This window comes from Myotis daubentonii, chromosome 13 (assembly GCF_963259705.1).
Source record: "Myotis daubentonii chromosome 13, mMyoDau2.1, whole genome shotgun sequence".
Classification (NCBI taxonomy): domain Eukaryota; kingdom Metazoa; phylum Chordata; class Mammalia; order Chiroptera; family Vespertilionidae; genus Myotis; species Myotis daubentonii.
The window spans coordinates 42,168,479-42,195,538 of NC_081852.1; the positions used below are offsets into that span (position 1 = coordinate 42,168,479).

At 41.3% G+C, this 27,060-nt stretch overlaps 1 protein-coding gene across 1 annotated transcript in view; it reads left to right on the plus strand.

Moving 5' to 3' along the window:
• ENTPD1 (ectonucleoside triphosphate diphosphohydrolase 1) overlaps positions 1-27,060 on the plus strand; it is a 94,774-nt gene that overhangs the window by 61,726 nt on the left and 5,988 nt on the right. Inside the window, exons 3-8 of the mRNA XM_059660936.1 lie at positions 1,266-1,383; positions 3,016-3,166; positions 6,458-6,617; positions 7,301-7,540; positions 8,883-9,140; positions 22,684-22,800. Of these exons, the coding sequence (XP_059516919.1) occupies positions 1,266-1,383; positions 3,016-3,166; positions 6,458-6,617; positions 7,301-7,540; positions 8,883-9,140; positions 22,684-22,800 (1,044 nt within the window). The remainder of the gene's footprint in view (positions 1-1,265; positions 1,384-3,015; positions 3,167-6,457; positions 6,618-7,300; positions 7,541-8,882; positions 9,141-22,683; positions 22,801-27,060) is intronic.

Here is a 27,060-nt window from a genome sequence, read left to right on the forward strand (position 1 = left end):
CACTCCAGAGAAATGAGAGCTCATGTCCACAAAATGAAATGTACAAGATTGTTCCTGGCAGCTTTATTCCCAATAGTCTCAACCTGGAAACAACCCAAATGTCCGTGAACAGTAGAGTGTGGGAAAATACAGTACATTAAATACTCTACAGTAATGAAAAGGGACAAACTACTGATACAGTTTGAATGCATCTTAGAGAGACAGTGTAGTGTGAACAGTTAGACTGAGAAGAGGCATACTATGTCCTCCATTTACTGCAGCTCAGAAAACAGGCAAAACTCATCCATGGTGACAGAAGTCAAGACGGTGGTCCCCCATGGGGGAAACTGACTGAGGGGGCACCTTGGTGCTGATTTACATACATGCGCACATACAAACATTCATTGGGATGCTCGGCTAAGATTTGCATACTTTGCTATAAAAGTTCTCTTTCATAAAAATGCTTAAAAGGGTGCACCAATCTGAAAACCACTGTCTAGCCCTTGTTCCTATATTTCTCTGAATAAGGAGCTTAAATTTTTGATTGTGATTCCAATCCAATTCCAATTTCTGGATATATTTATAATAAAAAGTAAGCAAATGTAGTATTTTCCATGTCTCTTTTCCAAAGTCCAGACCAGAGGTCCTCAAACTTTTTAAACAGGGGGCCAGTTCACTGTCCCTCAGACATTCCACACATGTGCACTGCGGGCCCGGGACGAGTCGGCTGCTAAGCAGGACAGGCAGCGGTGGCAAAAACACCCGGCGGGCCGCCTGTGGCCCAAGGGCCGTAGTTTGAGGACCCCAGGTCCAGACCATGTACATGATTGGGCAGTGGAACGCAGGCAGCAGTAGCCTTTGGAGCTCCCCAGGTGATTCTAATAATTCTGCTATGCATACAAGTTTGGGAACTATTAAACCAATGGCTTTCTATTCCCTGCATATTGTCTCACTTCAGTATGTGGTTCGGAATCCTGGCTGCTCATGAGAACAGCCCGAGAAGCTTCTAAACAACACTGATGCTCAGGACCCACCCTGGGTAAGACCTGGGCAGTCTAATGTGCGGCCAGTCGTGACAGCCACTGTGCTGTAGTGATTGGAGTTCTGGTAGATCTTGTGACCAGGACAATTCCAGGCAACAGCCCCCACTCCGTGTTCCTCTTGAATGAAAATACTTTCTCCTCATGTTTTTGAAAATTCCTGTCTTGGTCTTTTTTTCTGTTGCAAGCTGAATATGGAGAAGCAAAATGTAATGCTGACAAGTTCTTCGTTTGTTTTGCCCTCAGTATGGGGTTGTGCTGGATGCAGGCTCTTCTCATACGACTGTGTACATCTATATGTGGCCGGCAGAAAAGGAGAATGACACAGGGGTGGTGAGTCAGATAGGAGAGTGCACGGTGCAAGGTAAGATGAAGAAAAAGGGGAGGGGGGACCGTGGGACATGAGATGCATGTGTCAGTGGAGTACTCGAAGAAAAGCAAGTCCAGTGAAGAGTACAGGGGAGCTGCTGCTGTTATTTCATTATCATTAACAAAATACTGAAATCAATCCTTAATGATTGAGCCCTTGATGCATAAACAGACTTAACAAATAACTGAGTAAAGACAAGTACTACATGACCTCACTCGTTGAATCTAATGAACAATAAACTGATAAACAAAATAGATCCGGAGACATAGAAGCATAGAACTGCGGATCTCAGAGGGAAGGGGGAGGGAAGGTGGATGGGGGTGGGTGGGAAGAGATCAACTAAAGAACTTGTATGCATATATGCATAAACTGTAGATACAGACAATAGGGGCAGGGCTGGGGGATAGAGGCAGACTAGAAGGGTTCAGTGAGGGTGGGGGGGGGAGGAAAAGGAGACATATGTAATATTTCCAACAAAAAAGATTTAATTTCAAAAAAATAACTGAGCAATAGTCCCTCCCATCAATAAGACACTTCTGTGTGCCACGCACCAACATAAGTACTAAAAATATTATTTCATCTTCATGATCTCCCTGTGAGGCATGTATTTTTATTCCCATTTTTAAAATGAGGGCACTGAGGTTGCGCAATGTTGTGCCATGTGTTTAAGGTTGCTTGAGCTAGTAAGTGACAGAACTGGGATTCAAACTCCCAACTTCAAACCCATGTCTTAACCAGTGGTTCTCAAATTTGAACCACCTTGTAGGGTTTGTTAAAGCACAGACGCTGGGTCCCACCCATTCTTGAAGGCCAGACTTTTTGAATCAAAACAATAGATGATAATTTAGAGCTGATTTTCTGATGATGGCTAAGTAACCAGGCTTTTTATAAACCTGTGAATTAGATATGGACAACATATCTGGATACTTATCTTTAAACCAAATCCATGACAGTGTGGATGTTATCTTAAAGTGAACTGAAATTGCTCACTTCAAAAGCTTACAGGATCTTGGCTCTCATCCTCTCCATAGCAACAATTAGTTTTGCTCTACAACGGGAAAAACAGTATTACTAGGGAGGCTGGAATCAGAGAGGAAAAATCACTAAGGAAACATAGATGCTATTCCTGTTTATTCTAACTAGATTCCATAGCTAATTAGTAGCAGTTCCTATCTTTTCAGTAAAAGCCAATGTGACTGGTGCTTATTTTAATTTCTGTTTTAAGTGTCATCATTATCCTTTTAGATCTTCTAGAATTAGTGTTGCTAATTACAATTTTGTGGAAGAAACATGAAAAAGTGGCTATATAAAGTAGCTATCTGTAAGATTCCCATTAGAATCTGAACCCATTAGGAAGGTTATGCAATTGAATGTGAAAGTTGTGCCACCCAGTGGCAAAATTATTGAACAGCCGACAGACCCAGCCTGAGGTCTGAAAACAAGTCCCTACCAGGGCTAAGTTGGTTCAGAGAGTTACCCGTAGAGCAAACTAATACTAGTATATATCACATCAAGAAATTGTCTGACTGAATTATCAGGAAACACCAGTATTTTGCTGTAATACTGTCAAGGTATGTTCTATACTTAAAAGAATATATTGTCATCTGCTTCTATATCTTTTCCTAGGTCCTGGAATCTCAAAATTTGCTAATAAAGTAAGTGAGTTAAGCAATTATCTGCCTGAATGCATGCAAAAAGCCAAGGAAATGATTCCAGTGGCCCAGCACCAACAGACACCTGTTTACCTGGGAGCTACAGCAGGCATGCGGTTGCTCAGGTATAGCCACACGTAGGGACCAGGAGCAGCTGGGAGTTAGGTTTGGCAGTACACGGAGCCTCTTAAGTTATGGGAGAGTGCCATACTTCCCTAACACCCACAATTCTAAATATCCTGAATCTCAGTGAGTGGGCAATACTCCCAAACTCTTAGTATGTGTAACTTTGAGAGTTTAAGTACATTTTTTAAAAAAATCCCTCTTGCTCTTCTCCCCACAGGAAATTCAAGGGGGTAAGGGCACAGAGAGAAAAAGATTGAGCCTATATACTCTGGGATTTGGGGCTACAGATTTAGCCATTCAATCTCCGGGAGGGGGAAGACCAAGGAGAGTTGCAGGTGTCCCAAGACACAAATAATCACAACTAGCACATCTTTATGGTCATCACTTAGTATTTGTGTGCATTATTTGTTCATTTATTCATTAATGCAGCATGTACTGACTGCCTACCATGTCCCAGGATATGGAAGTAGGTAACTTCAGCCCTCAAGGGGATCAGAGTTTCAATACAGGGTGATCAGTTTTTTTTAATAGAAGGCTCCTCAGAGCTGCTACAGAAGCATACTTTACCCTCCCAGAATGGGAGTGGGACAGGAGGATTTACCAGAGGGGACATGTGAGCTGAATCGTGAAGGACAAGTTGGAGGGTGAGGTAAGGGCACCACAGGCAGAGCAGACATCACATCATGTATTGCATAATCTGTTTATTTGGCACCTATTATGTGTCACGCACTGTTCTAAGTTCTGGGGATACAGTGAAGAGGACCGAGTCCCCGCCTTCCTGGAGCTTGTATCCTAATAGATGTGCAAAGGCAGGCATATATGAGAGACCAGGATGTGCTCAGAAGACTATAAATGGATAGAAGATATGGTGCAGAGAGCAAAATAATAATAATAGTAATAGTGACAATATTAGCAGCTTCTGTTTGTTGAGCCCATGTTATTACTGCACTTCAATGATAATATCTCTATGAAGAAGTATTATTAACTATTAGAGGCTTGGTGCACGACATTCGTGCACTGGGGGGTGGGTCCCTTAGCCCAGCCTGCGCCCTCTCGCAGTCTGGAACCCCTCGGGGGATGTCCGACTGCTGCAGAGGCAGGAGAGGCTCCCGCCTCCGAGGCAGTGCTAAGGAGCAGCAAGCCTGGCTTCTGGCTGAGCAGCCCTCCCCCTGTGGGAGTGCACTGACCACCAGGCGCAGCTCCTGCGTTGAATGTGCATGTCATAGCGACCAGTCATTCTGTTGTTTGGTCAATTTGTGTATTAGGGTTTTATTATATAGGACTAGAGGCCCAGTGCACAAAAATTTGTGCACTCAGGGGTAGAGGGTCCCTCAGCCCGGCCTGTGCCCTCTCGCAGTCTGGGACCCCTCGGGGGATGATCACCTGCTGGCTTAGGCCTGCTCCCCAGGGAATTGGGCCTATGATGGCAATCAGACATCCCTCTGGCAGCCCGGCAGCCCTGGGGGGATGTCCATTTGCCAGCAGGGAGCAGACCTCCTCAGACATCCTTAGCGCTGCTGAAGAGGCAAGAGAGGCTCCCACCACCACCGCTATACTGGCAGCCATCAGCCTGGCTTGTGGCTGAGCAGAGCTCCCCCATGTGGGAGCAACTGACCACCAGAGGGCAGTTCCTGCATTGAGCGTCTGTCCCTTGGTGGTCAGTGTGTGTCATAGTGACCAGTCATTCCCAGTCTTTCTGCTTTTAGGGTCAGTTTGCATATTACCCTTTTACTATATAGGATAGAGGCCTGGTACATGGGTGGGGGCTGGCTGGTTTGCCCTGAAGGGTGTCCCGGATCAGGGTGGGAGTCCCGCTGAGGTGCCTGGCCAGTCTGGGTGAGGGGCTGAGGGCCATTTTCAGGCTGGCAAGCAACTGAAGCTCCCAGCCTTTTTTTTTTTCTTTTTATTCTGGGATTTATTTACCTTCTATAGCTATCACTGGAGCTGATAGCCGACTCCAGCTCTGAGGCCATGGCTGGCTGAAAGCAGGTATCTGGTTTGTTTAGCTTCTGTAATTGAAACTCTGTTGCCATCACTGGCGCTCTAAGCTCTGAGGCCCCAGCTGGCTGAAAGCGAGTATCTGGGGTTTGTTTAGCTTCTATAATTGCAACATTGTTGCTTAGACTGGAGCTCAGAACCGGGCTGCGGCAGGAACCTTGGCTTCCTCCATCACTGGAGCAAGCAAGCCTTGTGTTCACTTCAGCTGCATGGCTGCTGGCTGCCATCTTTGTTGGCAGTTAATTTGCATATCCTGCTGATTAGCCAATGGGAAGCATAGCGGAGGTATGGTTAATTACCACGTTTGCCTATTATTAGATAGGATTATTAACCAGATAAGGAAGCTGTGACTTACATACGTTAAGTAAGTTACTGAGAGTTATACCTGGTAAATGGTAGAGTCAGGATTCTGAAAAGGCAGGGTCCAGATCACATAGTGCCTTGTAAGGCAGGCTAGGGAGTTTGGAGTTTATTTGAGAGATAATGGGAAGTCATTAAGTGATGTTACAAAACTGGTGCCACTGGCAGAGAAGGTGGGCTGGAGGGAAGAAAACTAGGGATAAGGGAGCCAGTTAGTAGGGTATGGCAGTCACACAGGTGAGAGATTACAGGAGTCTAATGCCAGCTGGAAGGCAGCATCCTCTGACCCAGAGGCTCTCAATGTTGAGTAATCTACATCTTGGAAGCAACTGCATTCCATCTTCATTATGACAATCCTGGAAGATTCCTCCTTTAGGTCTCAAGGTCTCAAACAGACCCAAGAACTGACACACAATATGAGGAAGACTCCCCCTCCCCCAGCTCCAGTCTGGCACCAATGGGGGTTGGGTGTCTGTCCCAGGACATTTGCCACTTGGTGTTTACTACAGTCTAATTAAAAACCTCAAGCAGGAACTGGGTATGTGACCAGCTAGGAGCCACCAGCGATGGCTAACTGTGGCACACTTTAGTTCTACGAGTGGTGATCAAATAATACCAAGGTACCACCACCACAATAATTAAAATTACTTTGATAATTTTTTGGAGCCAGGAAACAACAAAAGTGGTATTTTAGGAAGATGAACCTATTCAGTGATTGGAAGGATTTGGATTTGGAGAGAGGGGCTAAAAGATAGTTCTGCTTCCCCCAAAGGAGGCCCCTCAGGCAGCCATGTGTTGGTATTTCCATCTCCCTGTTTATTCCAGCGAGTGATCATTCACTTCCTGGGAGCACTGACTGGAAGCTGTGGCTGAGATGGGTAGTTGCAGTTATTAAAAACAAAACAGGTAACCTCAGCTCTTCCTTTGCATAGACTTGAAAATGAAAACTTGGCCGACGATGTCCTGGAGGAGGTGACAGAGAGCCTCAGAAGCTTCCCCTTTGACTTCCAGGGTGCCAGAATCATCTCTGGAAAAGAGGAAGGTGCCTATGGCTGGATTACTATCAACTACCTGATGGGGAAATTCACGAAGGTGATTATCTTACAGCACCCATGGAGTGGCTCCCTGGGGGCCAATGCCATCGCTCTCTCAAGCAATACTTGGATTGCCTGCCAGAGTGAATGATGGATGAACTGGACAAATTAATTTACCCCCACATTTACAAGGGGCACCAGAGATATAATTCTCTTAGAAGAACTTTTACTTATTGGAGAATAAGGAAGCCATAACTTCACTTCAGAGAGAGACATAAAAGTCTATCATTAAAAAGAATAGCTAATATTTGCCTACTGCTATGTGTCTTATGCTATGCTAATCACTTACATGTACTGAATGATTTAATCTTCAGAACAACCATATGAGCCATTCTCTCATTTTAGAGCCCCAAATAGAGGCCTAGAGAAGGGTAATAATTCTGCTCAAGGTTACATGGCTAATGAGCAAATATGTGAGGATTTGAATTTGTCTTTCTAGCCCCAAATCCCTTGTTCCTAAATACTGACTGTACTGCTCCGATACTACTGCAGTCTGAGCTATGTCTTTGAAACCCCTCTTTTCTTGCTGTTGATCTGATGTGGATTCAGGAACCTCCAGAGGGCTTTGTGTCACCCTTATGCCCCTGCTCCTTCACATTAGGAAGTTCTTGAGTCCTAGAAATAATGTGAAAAAGGGGGTGTTCAGAGATTTCTACCACTGGTAACTGTACTCTCCTTCAGAAACTGAGATGGCTCTACCCGTTGGGAAATGAAAGCAATAGTCAGGAAACGTATGGCGCTTTGGACCTTGGGGGAGCCTCTACACAAATCACTTTTGTGCCCGGAAACCAGACAATTGAGTCTCCAGAGAATGCTCTGTACTTTCGTCTGTATGGCAAGGACTACAATGTGTACACAAACAGCTTCTTGTGCTACGGGAAGGATCAAGCGCTCTTGAAGAAACTAATCAAGGACACCCAGGCAAGTATAACTGAATCCAGACCTGACTTTTCCACATCTGGGCTGCCAGCCCTCACATCCTGTTGTTTTCTCTTCTACTTCAGTGATTTGAAGTTGGTTACTGTACTTTCCAAACCTTTCTAAGTACATCTGGTAGACCCGTAAGAATCATTCCCTCCAGACATCACCTCCTATATTTGTTTACTGCACAATCTCCAAGGACACGACCCAGATCCTTTCTTGGGAAATAATTTCTCAGCACTGTGGGGTTGACAATAAAAATTACACGCTAGGGCATTGTAGTAGGGGAGGGTGTGAGCAGTTTATAACCTCTTTCCCACTTTTTAATCTCTATTTCCTACAACTTGCAGAAAACAGGGTTGTTGGAAACAACCTGGAGAGGAGAAGAAAAAAATGCTTCAGGGAAAACACAAAGTTAATGGATCAACACTTCATATCTTGTCCCCAGACACTTTCTGCATTTTGAAGGCAAGAAAGTTAAACATACTTGCAGTTATGCGAGTACCAGGCACACCCTGATAAACAAACACAGAACAAGGATGTCACATCCAGCTGTTCCCTGTCTCCACTGAAAGGACAACAGTTCTCTGTTCTCCTCCAAAGCCTGCTCTCTGGTTCTCAGAAGCACTATCCATAAGATGACTTCCACAGGAATGGGGGCTGAAAGATGCCTACTGAGCACCAAGGCTCCAGAAGCCTCTGATCCACAGCAGTCCCCTTTATTCTCTTGAACATACTGGGTCGTTGGTTAAAGACCATTTTGATTCTCCTGACAAATAATCTGAGGCACTTCCAGGTCTTGGAGCTTCTTATTTTACTTATTTTTTATTTTTATTTTTTTGCTTGGAGGTGGGGGCGGGGACATAGGCCAATTCCTGGAGAACTATCTAGGCTCAGAATTTTGAGTCTATGTGGTTTCCCCTCATTCCTAAACACTTACTGGACTGCTTCGATACTGCTGCAGTCTGAGCTATGTCTTTGAAGCCCCTCTTTTTTTGCTGTTGATCTGATGTGGACTTAGGCACCTCCAGAGAGTAAATCTGTTTCTGACCTATGTGATTAGAACTGAGGAACATTCCAAACCAATGGCATTTCTGGGTCCAGCTTGAATTATATTTGCTTTCTATGAATAGAAAAAGTTTATTTACATTTGATGCTACTTCTGGTGCCTGTGATACAAATCGGACTATTCCCAAGACTGAAAAAGCCAGACAGAGGCATACTGAAGCCAATGCCAAGTGCTGGGATATTGTACAATTCTTACACATTAATGAAGTCAGACTGGTGCTTTTGTACCCAAAGCTTTGCAAATGACCCCTTCAAGTGATTTTTTTCCATTCAGGTTTCAAACGGAACCATCTATGACCCATGTTTCAACCTTGGGTACAGCAGGGTAATGAACATAAGTGACCTTACCAACAGCCCCTGCACCAAGACATATAAGACGACTCTTCCATTCCTTCAGTTGAAAATCCACGGCACTGGAAACTATCAGCAATGCCAGGAAAGTGTCTTTAGACTCTTCGATAATAGTGACTGTCCTTACTCCCACTGTGCCTTCAATAAAGTTTTCTTGCCACAACCTCAAGGACAATTTGGGGTAAGTTGTGAAATGATAAGGTATATTGGTTGGGATGATTTTGGCTGCAAGTTATAGAATATGTGACTATAAAGAGTTTAAATAATAGGATTTATTTTTCTCTCACATGATATAAGCCTTGAGGTAGAAAATTCAGGTTTAGTTCTTTGGCTTGATAATTTGATGACTCAGGATCAGCTTTTCCATGACCTTCTAGTGATGTTAGGATGGCAGCTTCTGCTCTCAGCATTATGTCTTCACAAGCAAAGCCAAAGAAGGAAAGAAGGAAGTTTCTCTTACATACATCTTCAGTTTTGCAGAAATGCCAACAAACATCTTTACGGATGTCACTGGCCAGAATTTAGTCAAATTCACACCTCTAAATCCATCTATGATAAAGGGGAATGGGTTACCATGGTCGTTTAGGGTGGGGAACATCATTTGGTCTGGCCCTGTCAAGGCATTAGGGGTGAATTAATTAAATATTTAACCAAATACAGCAGGCTAATTTTTAAGTTGATAATTTTGTTTGTCTCATGAATGATATTATAAATATCCAAATGTCCCTTGGCAGAAAAATGGTTCCCAACCCATGCTCTATAAAGACATTTAGGAAGTAGAAACTCAGAAAACCCCAAGGAAATACTGAAGATACTCATTTTCATTACATTTTGAAGACTTGGGGGACTATTTGAATCCCAACTCGAAATTCCTTTTTTTCTTAATCACTTCAAAATAAGGTAACATATTTGAACAGAGGCAGAAGAGATGCCCCTTGATCTACTCATTACTCCAATCTCATATTTTGTTCCTGGAGTCCAAGAATTACTGTAATCACAGTATAGTAGTTCAGTATATTGCAGGATTAGCTGCCATCAGTGGACTGCCAATTACTGACTAAGCACTATACAGGCATTATCTCACTCATACTTAAGATATCACTCAAAGAAGAGCTTTTGTCTGCTTTTATACCTTTTCTCCCTTTTTCAGAAAACAGATCAGCACATGAGGAAAGAGGTTTAATTCTCCTCTAGGACCCCAGTAGGAGAATTTCTCCCAAGGTCTCTTGGCCCAGCCCAATGTCACAGAAAGAGCTCCTTGGAAAGAACACAGGCCCTATAGTAACCACACGCTGGGTTAATCCTGGCTTTGCCACTGGTGAACTATTTGAACTCTGGGAAAATGACAATGGGCAAGGTAACCTGCGCTTACCTTAACCATGGCCCAGACCACAGTTTCCCCTCTCCTCAAGTTTCCTGAGGGAAATACATGACAGGACAATGACTGATAGAGTAAAACTTGGTTATAAGCTGGTCCAAACCCAAATTTAAAACAAACCAGAACCTTACCTGGATGCCCTATAGCTGAGCTGGCACTGGCTGCTCATGTTGGCTTTTTTTTAGGCCAAGGCCCCTGCCTTGGATCCAACTACTAGAAGAGAAAGGAGGGTACCACAAAAGGGAGGAAGGTGGCCGGGAATGCTGGGGACAGCCAAGGGCCCTTTCCATTCCAGTTACTGCCAGAAAGCACATCTGAAGGGAAAGGAATATACTCTTGTGTGTGTTGATCTTTAAACTTTCTTGAAAACTTTGCCTCCTGGGAAACATGGTCCAATTCTTGCCTTCAAGCTTGAGCAAATGCTTCCTACCGGAGTGGGTGGGGGAGAGTGGAGGGTGGGTAGGTGGGATGGTGGTGGTGGAATTTACTGCCTGTAAGTGTGATGCCTCCAACCAAGGTAGGGAAACTTGGAGTTGGAAAAGGGTGGAAGAGCCTTGAATTTCCCCTGGAGGCTTTTTTGTTTTGTTCCTTTGACCCTCATTGACACTGTCCTCCTCATAGCCTTCCTCACAGCCTTCTGCACCTCAATTTGGCAATCTCCTCTGAATGTTGGGGTCCAACCCCAGCAGGTCCAGGGGTTCCCAAAGGTGTGGACGGAGTCGGCGAAGAATGAGGGACATGGAGACAGCATTCAGTTGATCAGCATAGCCAGGTTCTGTAGCCAGGATCTCCAGCCACCTTCTGTTTTTATTGTCTTGTTACATCTGTATTTATACCAGTTGATTTTAATCCTATCAATTCTATTCCAAAGGTTAGGGCATTTCTTATCTCCATTCTAGGTTACTCTATTGTTCTATTAAGCTACAAGGGAGTAACTGAAGGAGATTATTCTAAGTAAAGATTATGTAGCTTAAGCCTGATTGTTCATAGTTAAAGTGATTAACTACTGACCTGGCACTTAGTTAAGGGGTTTTATTCCCTCCCTAACTTCAGGGAAAAATCCCTACCTGGGGAAACAACCTTTCTCGGAGAGGTGACCTTGGTTAAAACACATAGCGCCAAGAATGGGAGCAAACATATTAAGAACAGTATGCTATATACGCCAGGTCCCTTGAAACTTATGCTGTGCAGATGTTTCTTCCCTGCAGCGACTGTGTCAAGCAGCAAGGATGGGCCGGCTTCTGGCATCTTAGGGTCTTTCTTCTCTGAATATAGCCCTTAGGGTCAGTACTGTACCATGCCTATTCCTGTCTTGGCAGTTTCTTTCTGTATTTGGATTTTTAAAATTGATTTCAGCTAGAGGAAGGGAGAGGGAGAGAGGGATAGAAACATCAATGCTGAGAGAGCATCATCCATCCACTGCGTCCTGCACGTCCCCTTCTAAGGGTTGAGCTCACAACCTGAGCATGTGCCCTGACTGAGAATCGAACTGTGACCTCCTGTTTCATGGGTTGATATTCAACCACTGAACCACACTGGCCGGGCTGGATTTTTTTTAAATCCTCACCTGAGGATAAGTTTTTCATTGATTCTAGAGATAGAGGAAGGTAGAGGACAAGACAGAGAGAAATATCTATGTAAGACAGAAATATTGATTGGTTGCCTCATGCACGCACCCTGACGGGGGAGGAAACTGCAACCCAGGCATGTGCCCTGACTGGGAATTGAACCCAGGACCCTTCGGTGCATGGGACAATGCTCTAACCACTGAGATACACTTGTCAGAACACTGTTTTTGGATATTTTTGGTACCCTCTGTAATTTCTCCCTAAATACGAAAGATTTAAAAAAAAGATCTGTTGCCTTGTTTATAAAATGAGGACTGAAATACATATGTCATTGCTAGTTGTGACTGACAACTGAGGTGGACTGATGAATGTTTTACCACCAGCTCTCTGGGGATAGAGGGGCTGATTTGTAGCATTTGCCAATTTGCATGGTGTAAATACTCGCACCATGGCCTATTTAAAAAATTTTTATTTTATTTTATTAGTTACGGTATTACAAATGTGTCCTCATCCCCCCCATTAACCCCCAACCTCCCCCCCCCCAAAATTTTTTTAATTGATTTCAGAGAGGAGGGTAGAGGGAGAGAAGGTTAGCAATATCAATGATGATCAGTTGCCTCCTGCACGCCCTCCTCTGGGGATCGAGCTAGAAACCTGGGCATATTCCCTGACTGGGAATCGAACTGTGACCTCCTGGTTCATGGGTGGATGCTCAACTACTGAGACACATCGGCTGAGTGACCATGGCCTATTTTAAACTATCAACATGACATCAACTAGCTCACAAAACTCCTGAAATTTTAACAACTAGCTCTCATTAGTAGGTAAGAGCCAGCTCCATCATATCACTGCAAATAGTGAAAACCTAACATACTATATAGCACCAGGTGGGCCCTTAAAATATGTACTGTTAGTTCTTTCTCCTAACAGACCTCATTCTAGGCCTTCATTCCTGCAGGAAGTTACCTTTGCAAAGTCCTGCATCTTGAAGAATAATTATTTGTAACACAAAAATTTAGTTGTGCCGAAACCGGTTTGGCTCAGTGGGTAGAGCGTCGGCCTGCGGACTGAAGGGTCCCAGGTTCGATTCCGGTCAAGGGCATGTACCTGGGTTGCGGGCACATCCCCAGGGGGTGTGCAGGAGGCAGCTGATCGATGTTTCTCTCTCATCGATATTTCTAACTCTCTATCTCTGTCCCTTCCTCTCTGTAAGAAATCAATAAAATATATATTTTAAAAAAAATTTTAGTTGTATTTTAATTATTTCCAAACCAGCTAGCCTGGGTATTCTCAAGCCACAGAGAATTTTCAGAGGAGGTAATCTTTGGCACAACTGCATTTAGCACTGATGATCTAATTCTTAGTTTGTAAACTGAGTATTTTTTTAAAAATATATTTTATTGATTTTTTACAGAGAAGAAGGGAGAGGGATAGAGAGTTAGAAACATTGATGAGAGAGATCAATCAGCTGCCTACTGCACGCCCCCCATTGGGGATATGCTTGCAACCAAGGTACACGCCCTTGACCAGAATTGAACCTGGGACCCCTCAGTCCGCAGGCCGACGCACTATCCACTGAGCCAAACCGGCTAGGGCTGTAAACTGAGTATTAAGAGAGGTCAGTACTCTTTTCAGTTTGGCTACACTGTCACCTTGGTTGCTAGACAGAATCTAATTTGTAGGCAAATAAGAAACATCAAAAAGGAAGAGGAAACATCTGTGAGGAATTACTTATGTAATTTAGGAATTTTTAAAAAGATCACATTGTATCATTTATGTAAATAAGAAAGGGTATAAACAATTCAATGGGGAACAGAAACTGAAGAACATTAAATGTTGTTTGTTTACATATGTATATATACCACGTGTGTATTTGCATGTATTTGTGTGTATTTAGCTCTGAGCTTCCTAGTAGCGAAGGGGAAAAATAAGACAAAATCAGATAATTTTCATTATACCCAGCAAACCCAGTCCTAGGCCAAAGCACAGCTATTCCAAAACTGAATCCCAAAATTTTACAAAGGAGATGTTGCTAGACAGTGTCTTTGACCATATTTTTAAAAATTGCAATTAAAAAATTTGTATAGCAACTTTAACCCAGAGGCGTGGTACTAAAAAACTGATTCAATGATAGCAATTCTGTGATGGACTGAGGCAATATAGGTTTTTGATACTCATCTTGATAGAAGAAAAGAATTTATAGTAGCTGGAAGAGGGGAGAGACATATATCCTTCAAATCACCTTCTAAAATACTGATTATCTAAGCTAGCAAATAGTGTTCCTACTCTGAGTTGCTGCTTAAATACAGACGCACAGACTATACACACCAATCAAGTAAAGGTTTACAAAGTAAAGTTGACTCCTAATATGGAAATCAGGGGGCTGATCACAGAGTTTGACCTCAATTGGAGGGCATCCCACCTGCACTTAAAAGCCAAGTCAGCAATTCCTACACCCACATCAGCATTTTCCGCCAGTTACCCTTGGGTCCATTCTGGGAAAAGAACATCTGGTGAATTGAATCTCCAAAGTCCTACTCCAAGAGGATGGTGGTTTTTTTTGTTAAAGACGTTTGAAGAATCACCTACCACAGTCACAGGAAGAATCTTGAATCATCTGATGTGTCCTTGAACCATCTGATTTCAAGCAGTGTATCTTCCTGAGGTATTAAAAAGAAGAAGGTGGTTTTGTCATTCAATATAATTCTGGGGATTAAAAATGAAAGCATTATGAATAAGGTTAAGGTTTCTTTTGTATTATACAATATAAATCCAGGGGGAAATTCACCCTAAACTCTATCACTCCATTCCATTAACACTTTATTTTTCTGGGTTCAATTCCAATGCATGTTGGTATAAGCAACATTCCACTTTAGAAGAGACTTTCCCAAGGGATTTAAGAGGACATCTTTGATAGTAAACCCAATAAAGCGATTTCTGAAGAACATATATGGACAAGAAAACTACAATTTAGGCCCTGACATATGGAAGACTTTCAAAAAAGACAAGACAGATAGATGGAATGAAAAAAAAAAAAAAGAATATGAATAAACTGGTCCTGGAGCAGGGGAAGAGAAATAGGTGACCTTATTCTGGAGCACAACGTCTAAGAAAGAAAGATGACTAGATGCATTCCCAGTTTACACAGCAGGTTTTTCACTTGATTCTAATTCTAAGACTTGGTTTCTGCTGTGCTACAAATATGTACGTGTGTGTGTGTGTAAAAGTAACATGATTATCTTAGACATTTAAAAATATATAAAGGAGAGAGGATTTAAAACATTACTTCAATTTAAAAAAAAATTGATTTTTTACAGAGAGGAAGGGAGAGAGATAGAGAGTTAGAAACATCGATGAGAGAGAAACATCGATCAGCCGCCTCCTGCACATCTCCTACTGGAGATGTGCCCGCAACCCAGGTACATGCCCTTGACCGGAATCGAACCCAGGACCCTTCAGTCCACAGGCCGATGCTCTACCCACCGAGCCAAACCGGTTTCGGCAAAACATTACTTCAATTTTGATTCAGGTGTTTATAAAAGAAGACCATATTTATTTTATATTCTATTCTTTATATAAGAGCATTATTCATGATTGCATATTGCTTAGTTGATTCTATTTTGAGAGAGGACTCTAAATCATAACCTGCAGTCAAGACAGCATCTAAAAGCGAAATATCAAGGCTGTCTAAACCAGTCATTCTTTGTGTGTGTATGTGGCAAGATACACAGCACAGAACATTTACTACTTTAACTAATTTTAGGTGTATAGTTCTGTGAAATTAAGTATACTTACATTATTGTACAGCCATCACCATATCCATCTCCAGAACTTTTTCATCTTCCAAAACGGAAATGCCACCCAATAAATCATACATTAACGTCCTGACCCTCTTTTCTCCTCTTTCCCCTCAGCCCCTGGCATCACCATTCTTCTTTCTGTTGCTATGAATTTGACTATTCCAGGTACCTCATATAAGTGGAATGACACAATTTTTGTCCCTTTGTGACTGGCCTTTTTTCCACTTAGCATAATGTCTTCAATAGAGCAATTATTCTTAACTCTTGAAGGCAAGCATGTCAAACTCAAAAGCTAACATGGGCCAAATAAACAAGGTTTAAGTTTATGTGGGCTGCAAAAAAACAAAAGCTTCACTTTTCATAAAAATGTAGGTTTAGTTCAATAGAGACATGCTGAATACAAAGGGCTGAAATAAATGAGCAATTGTTAATGAAAATTTGTTGTGGGCCACATGTGGCCCGCAGGCTGCAAGTTTGACATGCTTGCTTTAAGGGATCACAAGACTCTTCGAAGAATGCGATGAAAGCTAAGGGTCTTCTAAGTAGAAATGCTGAAATCTTTGCATTCAATTTAAAAGACACCATGATCCCTTGAGGTGGACCTATGAACTCCACATTAGAGCCTTTAACCTAAAACAAAAAGTACATAAAAACTAGAGATTAAAGTAGAACCATGAGCCCAAGCAGAGCAATGTCTGGGAGTGAATGCCACACAAGTGTCAGAGGTCAAGTTTATTTGTAAGTATGGAGAGCAGACACAGATACATATGCCAGAGACAAAAAGACCCTGCAATTGATGCCACTTCTGCCTCTAAAATGCATCCTGCCAGGCAGATACAACCTAGTATCTGTTAATACAAGTTAGAGAAGCAAGTTAGAATGGGGGTAGGAGAATACGTCAATTGGTTAGTTTGGGGAAGAATCTTGAGACTAGACTGTAATGCCTGTTCCTTCTGCACTTGATCTTAGCCAAAAGGCCGAGAAGCGATGCCTGTTCCTTCTGTATCTACAATGCTTCATTTAATATTTTTCCCCAATATGTTTTTTATTTGACCTTTGTAAAATGATTTAAGAAACCCCTTTTCTTCCTTTATGGACAAATTTGGGTTTAGGTTAACTTTCTGGATGTGTTTCCCTGGAAACCTGATAAAGGTGGAATTACCAAGCAACAGTTCTCATGATAAAAATGACTGAAATAGATTGCATCAGGTCTGGAAGAAATTATAAATTTCTTCTCTAATCTGCCCACAGAGGCTCTATATATGTGGGGCATGTAACAAAAGGCTTTATTTTTGTAGCACTTGTCACTACCATCCATCATATACCATGTTATTTGTTGGAGTTCTGCTGCTTTCCACTAGAGGGCAGGATTTTCACCTGTTTTGACCACTGCTCAGAACAGGATACTCAGTAAATATTTGTTGAAAGAACGAAGAATGAATGAATGAATGACATGCAGCCAAAAGTCAAGGAAGAGGTAGAATAAAAAAATGACAATTGTTTTTGGCAGTTAAGAGGTTACTGGTGATGTTGATGAGCAGAGTTTCAGAAGCCATGTCAGCGTGGAAAAAGGGCTCCTTGGGAGATTCTCCAAAGTTGGGGGAGTAGGGAGGAGGGTGGATAATTGATATCACAAAAACAAGAAATAGAATTGAGAAAGGATAGACTGCTGTACTGAAACTAACTTAATTAAATTGAACAGAAATGCATGACATGCAGAGCTTTGGGGGTAGGGAGTGGTATGGACCGGGAGGCCCTGTTGATTTGATGGCTATGTATTGCAGTGAAGGCTCAGTATTTTGCTAAATTCACCTATAGAAATTTTCTGTTTGTTCATGTTTTAAAAATAATTTCTACTTATTCAAAAAGTAAATATCACATCTTAGCAAAAGCAAGAGAATTTCTTAATGGTAGATGAGCTCTAGGACTAATTTCAGAAAGTCTTTTGAAATGTAATAATGTAAGGAAATATCTATTATAAAAATTAATAATGCTAATTATAAAGAAACTAAAACTATATAGAAAGTTTAAAGATTCAACTCTATGTTGTCTATAAGATCCAACTATATGCTACCTACAAGAAACTCACTTTAGGTTTAAGGACACACATAGGCCAAAAGTGAAGGGAAAGGAAAAAATATTCCATGCAAATGGAAACCAAAAGAAAGCAAAGGTGGCTATACTTATCAGACAAAATAGACTTTAAGTCAAAAATTGTCACGAGAACAAGGACTTATATAATGATAAAAGGTAAATTCACCAGGAAGATACAACAATTATAAATATATATGTATCCCAAATCAAAGCACTTGAATATTTAAAGAAAACATTGACAGATGCATGCATATAAGCATAACCAATGGACATAAGACACTGGGTGATAGGGGTGGCTAGGGGACTGTCTAGGGCGGGGGGGATAAAATGGATACATATGTAATACCCTTTGTAATACTTTAAGCAATAAAAAAAAAAAAAGAAAACATTGACAGAACTGATGGGAAAAATAAACAACAATACAATAGTAGGAGGTTTTAGTACTTCACTTTCAATAATGGATTGAAGTACCATACAGAAAAATCAACAAAGGAACATCATACTTGAACAACACTTTAGGCCAAATGGATCTAACAGACAAAAATATAGACCATTCCACCCAACAGCAGTGGAATCTACATTCTTCTCAAGTGCACATGGAACATTCTCTAAGACAGATATCATATTAGGTTACAAAACAAGTCAACCAATTTAAGAGGACAGAAATCATACCAGGTATCTTTTCTTACTACCGTGGGGTGAAACTTGGAACCAACAGCAGAAGGAAACTGAAAAACTCACAAATATATGGAAATTTTTGAATAACTAAAATTCTCCACAAAAAACTAGCAAACTGAATGCAACAGCACATTAAAAGGACAATATACCTAAGTGGGATTTGTCCATGGGATGTAACAATGGTTCAACATATAAAATCAATTAATGTGATATGCCACATCACATCATCTCAATAGAAGCGGCAAAAAACATTTGGTGAAATTTAATATTCTTTTATGATAAAAACTCAACAATAAACTAGGAATGGAAAGAAATGACCTCAACACAATAAAAGCTATATATGAAAAATGCACAGCTAACATTATATTCAGTGGTGAAAATAGAAAGATTTTCCTTTAAGATCAAAAACAAGGCAAGGATGCCCACTCTTACCACTTCTATTTAATATTTTCTGGAAGTCCTCCCTAGAGCAATTAGACAAAAAGAAGAAATAAAAGGCATCTACATGCAGATGACCTGATCTTATATAAAGAAAACCCTGAAGACTTCACACACAAAAATCTAATAAATGAATTCACTGAAATTGTAGGACATAACATCAACATACAAAAATCAGTTGCACTCCTATGCATTAACAATGAACTATTTGAAAAGAAAATCCCATTTACAATAACATAAAAAAGAATAAAAGCCTAGTAATACATTTAATGTGGACTTCTGTTGGAACTAAAAATGGAGGAGAATGTTTTCTCTATTTTGGATGGCAGGTGGCATTTATCAGTAAATTTGGGGGAAATGTCATCCCCTGGACCAGACAGACTGAGCTGGGTGTGTTGGAGTTGTCCTCTTCCTTATGTTTTTTTTTTTTTTTTTTTAATTCAGTGACTAAACCAGAAACCCGGTATTTGATCAATCTACTCAGTAGGTGGCTAGCTTTTTGTTTGAGGGGTATCTGGTCTCCCCATAGCTGCACAGTTAAGAGCATGCGCAGGGCTGGCTGCATTAGAAAAGGTGGGGAGGTACTCTGTTACAGGGGGTTTGACTGTTCTTTCTTAATCGTATGTATTTGAAATGCTTTCTGGGTACGGCTGCCTGATCCCTTCTGTGTGGCAGAAAAATGCGTTATCCAGGTAGTTTTTACTACTATAGAGAGCCTGTAAATAAGGGCTTTGAAAAAATAACTTTAACAAACCAGTAAGATTCTGTGTCTCATACATAAACATTCTGTGTGCTTAGCACTTGAAAATAAACAAATCCAGACTTTTAAAATGTCACAGACTGTGAAAAGCCTGACTCTACTTTTTGGGAATTTGTCAACACCTGTCAAAATGCCTTATTCTTCAATGGGTGTTCTTTAGATTCTGGATTGAAAAAAAGAGTTTTTAGAAATGTAATCAGTTGTTCAGCTTAAATACAAGAGGTCTAACATAGTCCTCAGTCCTCTTAAAGAAACCAATAAGAAAGTAGGGTTCATAATTAGGACTGCCTTTTGGGAGGAGAAAGCTAAGTATTGCTATTGCCAAATGATGTTTTGGATAATGTAAGGAAACACAGGGACCACAAAACCTTTTTTGTTTTAGAGTGTGAAAGATTAACTTAGTGCTTGTTGGCACACTTTTGATTGTAGAGGATAAATGGCATCAGCATCGACAAATCACATAGATACAAAGAACTCTATAGATTATGACAATATTAAAGGTTTACCCTGATTCGGCAGAGCAGCTTTTTAAAAGATACTGTGGGGGCCCCAGACCAGCACATTTCAGGAAGAAATTCTCCACAGGTTGAAATGCCAAAAACAGAAAACATGTTGTGTTGACTACATAATTTAGTCAGTTTTACTAGGGCTTTTTCGATGAAAACCAGTGACTGAGTATTGTCCGTGCTATGCTCTGACTGGGGGATTCTGGCTCCCTGCAGGCCGGGTGAGATCAGGCAACAGCTGTCAACACCCCTGTTTGATAGGCTGTTCACTGTCCCAGGCCAGCCCTTCAGCCACACACTGGAAAGAAGAAGGGAGGATGCTTTTTCTTTGGTGTGGAAATGGAGTAATAAAAGTAGATAGTAAACAAAAACGTGACTCAGTATGTTGAAATGGTGCCCGTGTCAGCTGGGCCTTCACTGAATAACAAGCCAGCAGCTCTGAACAGTCCACTCCATTCACCTGCTCACCCTGAGGTTCGGGTCCAGCCAGCAGATGCCCTGTCCGCTGTACTTCAGTGTGCCTGCTCCCTCGAGGTCTATGAGTTGGGAATGATGGGGAAACGATGTACACCTGATATAAACTGCCAGCAGACTTTCTAACTTGTATTTTAACTGTTGAAAAAGACAACAAAACAACCTTTTGCTTAGATCATGTCCAAATTATGGACCGTATTTCTTATGTTTAGAAGTCATTCTTTACATTGAAATTTTTTAAAGGAAAAACCACCTTCTGAGGTGTTGATCAAGTCCTCTGTGTAAATGTGTTCTCTCTCCATGCTGCCATTAAGCCGAATCAAAAGCTGCGAATAAAAAAAAAATGTGTTCAAGAATGTGCGCCAATGAGAAAATGATTTACAGATCAAAGTCTTTGTGTCATGAAGCCACCAAATTTTAAAAAGAATGTCACCTTTTTTTCCCCTGTTGTGGAATCCAGAGATTGTAAAAGAAAAAAAGACCTTTTGTTGCATTTTTGATGTTGGCACGAGGTTTTTGTCCACTTTTTTTAAATATGTCTGTGTATAAAAAATTCTGTCCATTGTTTACTATGGGGATTAGTATTACATTTTGAGGTAAACAAAAGAATTTATATTGCTTGATAAACTGTTAGCCTGTAAATTTCCAAGGTTTCTTTACCTCAATTAAAGTAATGGACCAATAAATCTATTTTTAAAAAAAGAAATGGAGGAGAAAATCAAACAAAAATATCAATGAAAATAATTTATTAAAAAGGAACAAATACACTTACATTCATGTTTTAAAATTAGATATGTTTTATACATATATATATATATATATATATATATATATATATGAATATATTTTTTTAATGCAATTGTTAAAAAGCTGGCATGAACCTGTCTGATAGAGGACAATTTTCCTATTCTCTGAGTCAGAACCGAGCCCCCATGGGGGTCCCTGCTAACTCCTGTCCTTTACCCTCCAACAGCCTGTTCTCTGCCCACCTGTATCTCTGCCCATGAAAATTACACAGGAATGCACTTGGCTTGTTTGAGAATCACATTTTCTTTCTATAGTCACTTCTACTTTAGTAATTTTACAGAAAGCAAAATATACTCTCTAATCCAAATACTGCTAGCAAAGGGAAACCTTTTTACTCCTCTCCAATATGCACTGTGACTCGGCCCAGGGCCTGGCATACATAAGCAAATGACATGCTCTTAGGACCTCCAAAATGATTTCTCCTAAACACTGGCATCCTTCAGGGAAAGGGAAAAAACACCAGAGTTAAGGTTTCAGATACCTCATGTAGAAGCTCTGCTCAATTAGTTTTTCCTCTTTAAATACATACTATATTAAAAGGGTACAAAGTGAAGTTATAGGGTGGTATAAAGTATGATAAAAATTAGATGTATGTATTAGGATGGAGGTAAAATATTTTTTCCTATATCACATTTAATACTAATTGTCTCTAAGTGATAAAATTTAGGTTATTTTAATCAAATGTCTCCTTTTTCACTCATTTCAACTTTTAACTTTTTCTATAGTTCTCATTTATGATAATGATTTGTATAAACTTTTCAGGGGTGCCTAACTCATGATAAATCTGCAATAAATATTTGTTAAAGATTGACTATTTCAAGGAAGCAATACAAAAACACCTTATAATTGCCATTCAGAGATAAGACTTAATACCCTTATATAGAATTTTCCAGTTTTTATTTATTTAAAAAATCATGTAAAATAGTTTTTTGAAGATGGGATTTTTGTAACCTCTCCCTCTTTTTTTTCTTATCTCCTCTCTCCCCCATATTTCTTTCTCCCTGACTCTCCCATTAAAATTAGAGAAAATTAGCTACCAGCTGGCTCAGAAACGCATGCCAGCAGCAAAGTGACCCCTTTGCCAGGGTCTGAAATATCAAAAACCCTGTGAATTGACTCAGCAAAGATTTCTAGGTACCTTCATTAAGGGTATGGCCTTCTGGAAAGGGACTCAGCGTCCCTCTGTCCTGGACATTGCAAAACTGCATTTTTCTTTTGCAGGCATTTTCAGCTTATTACTATGTGATGGATTTTTTAAATCTCACATCAGAGGAACACCTCTCTCAGGAAGATATAATTGACAGGATGGAAAATTTCTGCTCTCGGTCTTGGAAAGATGTAAGTAACTAGAAATAGCATTTGTTACCATTGTTCTATGTCCTTGACAACAAGGAGGATGTGAGTCTGCCCTTTAAGTTGTGCTAATTTGACCACAATACAGCAAACATGTTAGGGAAGTCCAAATGGTGCATTCAGAAGTGAGTTCATCAGCATCTCTTGATAACTTGGCATTCAGTAGCTTAAAACAAGGTCTTATTTTTCTCACCTAAAGTGAGGTCTGGTGGTAGGCAGCTGCTGGCATGGGGTCAGCAATTTGACTCTATCTCAACCATTCTTCAGTTCTGTTGTTATGTTTCTTTTCATTTCCTTCCCCCCCTCCCCCCCTCCCCTCCCCTCCCCCCCCTCCCCTCCCCTCCCCTCCCCTCCCCTCCCCTCCCCTCTCCCTCCCTTCCTCCCTCCCTCTCTTTGTTATTCCTTACCTAAGGATATTTTTTCCATTGATTTTTAGAGAAAGAGTCGAAGGGAGGGGGGAGGTGGAGAGCGAGAAACATTAATGTGAGAGCCACACATCGACTGGTCGCCTCCAGCACATATCCCGATGGGGGTGGGCTTGAACCTGCAACCCTAGTATGTGCCCTTGACCATCAATCGAACCTGAGACCCTTTGGTGCTCGGGCTGATACTCTAAACACCAAAAACACTGGCCAGGGCTATGTCTATTTTCTGATGGACACAAGATCTAGCTTCAGGGATTGCAGCTATGTTCAAGGTCAGAAGAAGGGTAGAGCCAGATATGTCTGTTCCTTTTCATAGGAAGCAAAGCTATCCCAGAGGCTCCTTAACAGTTTCTCTTATATCTCTCATTGGCCAAGACTGGCTGGGAAAGCAGGGTGCAGGATTTTATGACTAGTTTAGAGTCTTAGATCCATCACTGAGCTGCTTCCTGGACCTGGGCATGTTGTCACCCACTCCCCTATCCAAATACCCAAATAAGAGTTTTATTAGCAAGAAAGATGGGCAATTCACAGAACCTGCCACAGACACCACTGCCTAGGTCCAGATATCTCCTACTTACTCATAAATTTGAAAGCACAAACTTTTTCTTGTCTGAGGCACTGAGTCATTCAAGATTTGGCACTATTTGATGAAAGTTTCCAGGAAGAAGAAAGCTATGGGGTCTACTCTGATTTTAAAAAAGACATCATCTAGGAGTAGTGCAAAACAGCGGCTGTTTTAAGCTAACGCAGTTGCAAAAGTGAATGATTTCATTCTGAAAAAATGTAATTAACTAAAAATGGATGCTGTTCCCATCTGCACTGACAAAGGGGAAAGGAAGGTTGTGCAAGAGCCTGGAGGTTTGGAATTCTCCTTAGGTATTTTGTCTGAGTTAAAGAAAGGGTAATCAGGGCTTTTCAAAAAGACCTGCTCAAATATGCCCCAACACCTTACAAAACAGTTAGGGGAGGCATTTTGCAGTTGGTGATGATCTGTGGAGGAAGACCTTGAAGTTGTGGAAATTAGACATCAGGCTGCCAAGAAAGTAAATTTAGGCTGCACTTTGAAAAAAAAAAATTACTTCATGTTCCAAAGGAAAGCTCTGTCAGATTTCTCTCCTTACTCTCATCCACTTTATTTTTAAAAAATATGTTATTGATTTCAGAGAGGAAGGGAGAGGGAGAGAGAGAAACATCAATGATGAGAGAGAATTATTGATCGGCTGCCTCCTGCACACACACTGGGGGATCGAGTCCACAACCAGGACATGTGCCCTGACTGGAAATTAAACTGTGATCTCCTGGTTCATAGGTTGATGCTCAACCACTGAGCCATGCCGGCCAGGCTCATCCACTTTTTATTTCCTCAGATTACATTTACATTTGGTTGGGAACTTTATAGTAAGCAGACCTGCAGGTCTACTCAATTAAGTCACATGAGGAATTGCTCAGAGGCTGAGGCCCTGGAAGCAAGGTCAGGAAAACCTGCATTTGTGAGAAATTCTGAAACATTTGGTGGGGAGGGATGTGGGAATACAGGGTGGATGGGGGTAGAGTTGCAGGTGAGTGAGACCCAGACCCTCACCTAGAGCCTAGAATGCTGAGATGGGTGTTATGACCCAGTGTTTTTTCTAATTGCATTGTCCATCAGTGTGGAAAGCATTGTGTGTGTGTGTGTGTGTGTGTGTGTGTGTGTGTGTGTGTGTGTGTGTGTGTGAAATATTCTGTTATGGGGTAACTCTTTTCTTCTTTTCCTGCTAATTTCAACATGAGGAAGGACTGATACCCCAGTCTGACTTTAGTTTGGGAATGTCCTTCAAGACACCTTCGGCAGACAATTGTTAAGCATATATTATGTACTGAAAGGTGGGCTAGCTGCTTTATAATACTATAACCGTACTGCCTGTCCTTACTTTGGCAGGGGAAATAAAATGTGAAAGAGGGTGAACCATCGCCCTATTTGGAGAGCACTTAGTATTAAATGCACAAGCGTTAACATTATCAATTCTGGGGTGTAAAAGGTGATGGACTGAAGAAATACAAACTGTCTTAATGTAAAGTACAGCACAGGTAAATAGTCAATGATATTAAAATAATTACCTACGGTGTCAGGTAAGTACTAGACTTACTGGGGTGATCACTTTGTAAGTTACTTAAATGTGTAATCGCTATGTTGTACACCTGAAACTAATATATTTTATGTCAACTGTAACTGAAAAAAAACAATAACATGATCAATTCTGGATTGATGAACTAGGTAGATAACTTTGGCTTCTATATTGTTAGCTTGTATTGTAATTAGTCCTCAGCAAGTTAGACTGCATAGCCAATGTACAGTCCCTAGAACAGTGGTTCTCAACCTTCCTAATGCTGTGACCCTTTAATAAAGTTCCTCAATTTGTGGTGACCCCCAATTTCATTGTTACAAATTGAACATAATTAAAGCATAGTGATTAATCACAAAAACAATATGTAATTATATATGTGTTTTCCGATGGTCTTAGGCGACCCCTGTGAAAGGGTCGTTCGACCCCCAAAGGGGTCGCGACCCACAGGTTGAGAACCCCTGCCCTAGAAGGAAGAAGGGGATAGAAGTGTTGAAGAATTCAGAGAAATTAGGCCAAAATAGCATTCCCCCAAGGGACAAGCAAGCCTTTAAGAGCCTCTGAGGTTGCAACAGTGGATTTGTGGAATTCTGTATCCCATAGCAGTTGTTTGACAAGCCTGCCAAGACTACATCAAATGGGAGAAGAGGTATTTTGACAAAGAAAAAGCAAAGTGCAGACAGAAAGGGGCAGGGACCTGGAAAGGCGAAGTCAACTGACATCACACCAAGGTCTCAGGAGAACGTCATATGCAGAGGAGTTGATCAAAGAGTAATTTCAAGGACTGTAATAAAAAAGGAAGGTTCCAAGCTGGGTCATTCGAAGAATTCCATCAGAGCAGGACAAAGCTGGCATGGAATTAGGTGTGGAATTAATTTTCCAGGGATTGAGGGCTGGCAGGAGCCAAGTGAGAAACAGACTCCAGCTACCAGTTAGGGTTTAGAGATAGGACGTTCCTTGTGAGGGGAGAGAAATCTGAGCAAAAGCGGGACAGGCAGGCAGCCAAGAGGTCCTACATATACAACATCTGGTATAATTTCTGGTATGTGCTTAACAAATGTTAGTTCTCTCTCTTCCTAGGGTGTACATGGGAGGGAATGCCTATTTCAAGGGCTGAGGAATAGGGCAGAGAAGAAATAACTGGAGCTAAGCTAGCCATGTCCTCGCCTGTTGACTTTAATCGAGGGGAGAAGAGGAGCATAAGGGCACATATTCACAACAACTAGGCAAAGGCAAGGGTTGGCAGGTAGCTGTTAAAATCTTTCAGGAGTAGAGTAAGTAAACACATGCATGACTCAGGTGCAAAAAAAAAAAGTTAGGTAAGGACAGAGGCACAGCAGGTGAGATGTTAGCACTTTCAGCAATCCTGAGCAAAATGCTTCCCACTGTATTCCACAGCTGTTTCTCAAATATTACTATGTACGTGATCACATCCTGTGTTGGCCGTTCTGGGTGAGGACTAAGTTCCTAGGGCAGCGGTTCTCAACCTGTGGGTCGCAACCCTTTCACAGGGGTCGCCTAAGACCATCGGAAAACACATATATAATTACATATTGTTTTTGTGATTAATCACTATGCTTTAAATTATGGTGGCCATCTTGTGACAATGTCATGGCGGTTTCAATTTGTAACAATGGAAATACATCCTGCATATCAGATATTTACATTACAATCATAACAGTAGCAACATTACAGTTATGAAGTAGCAACAAAAATAA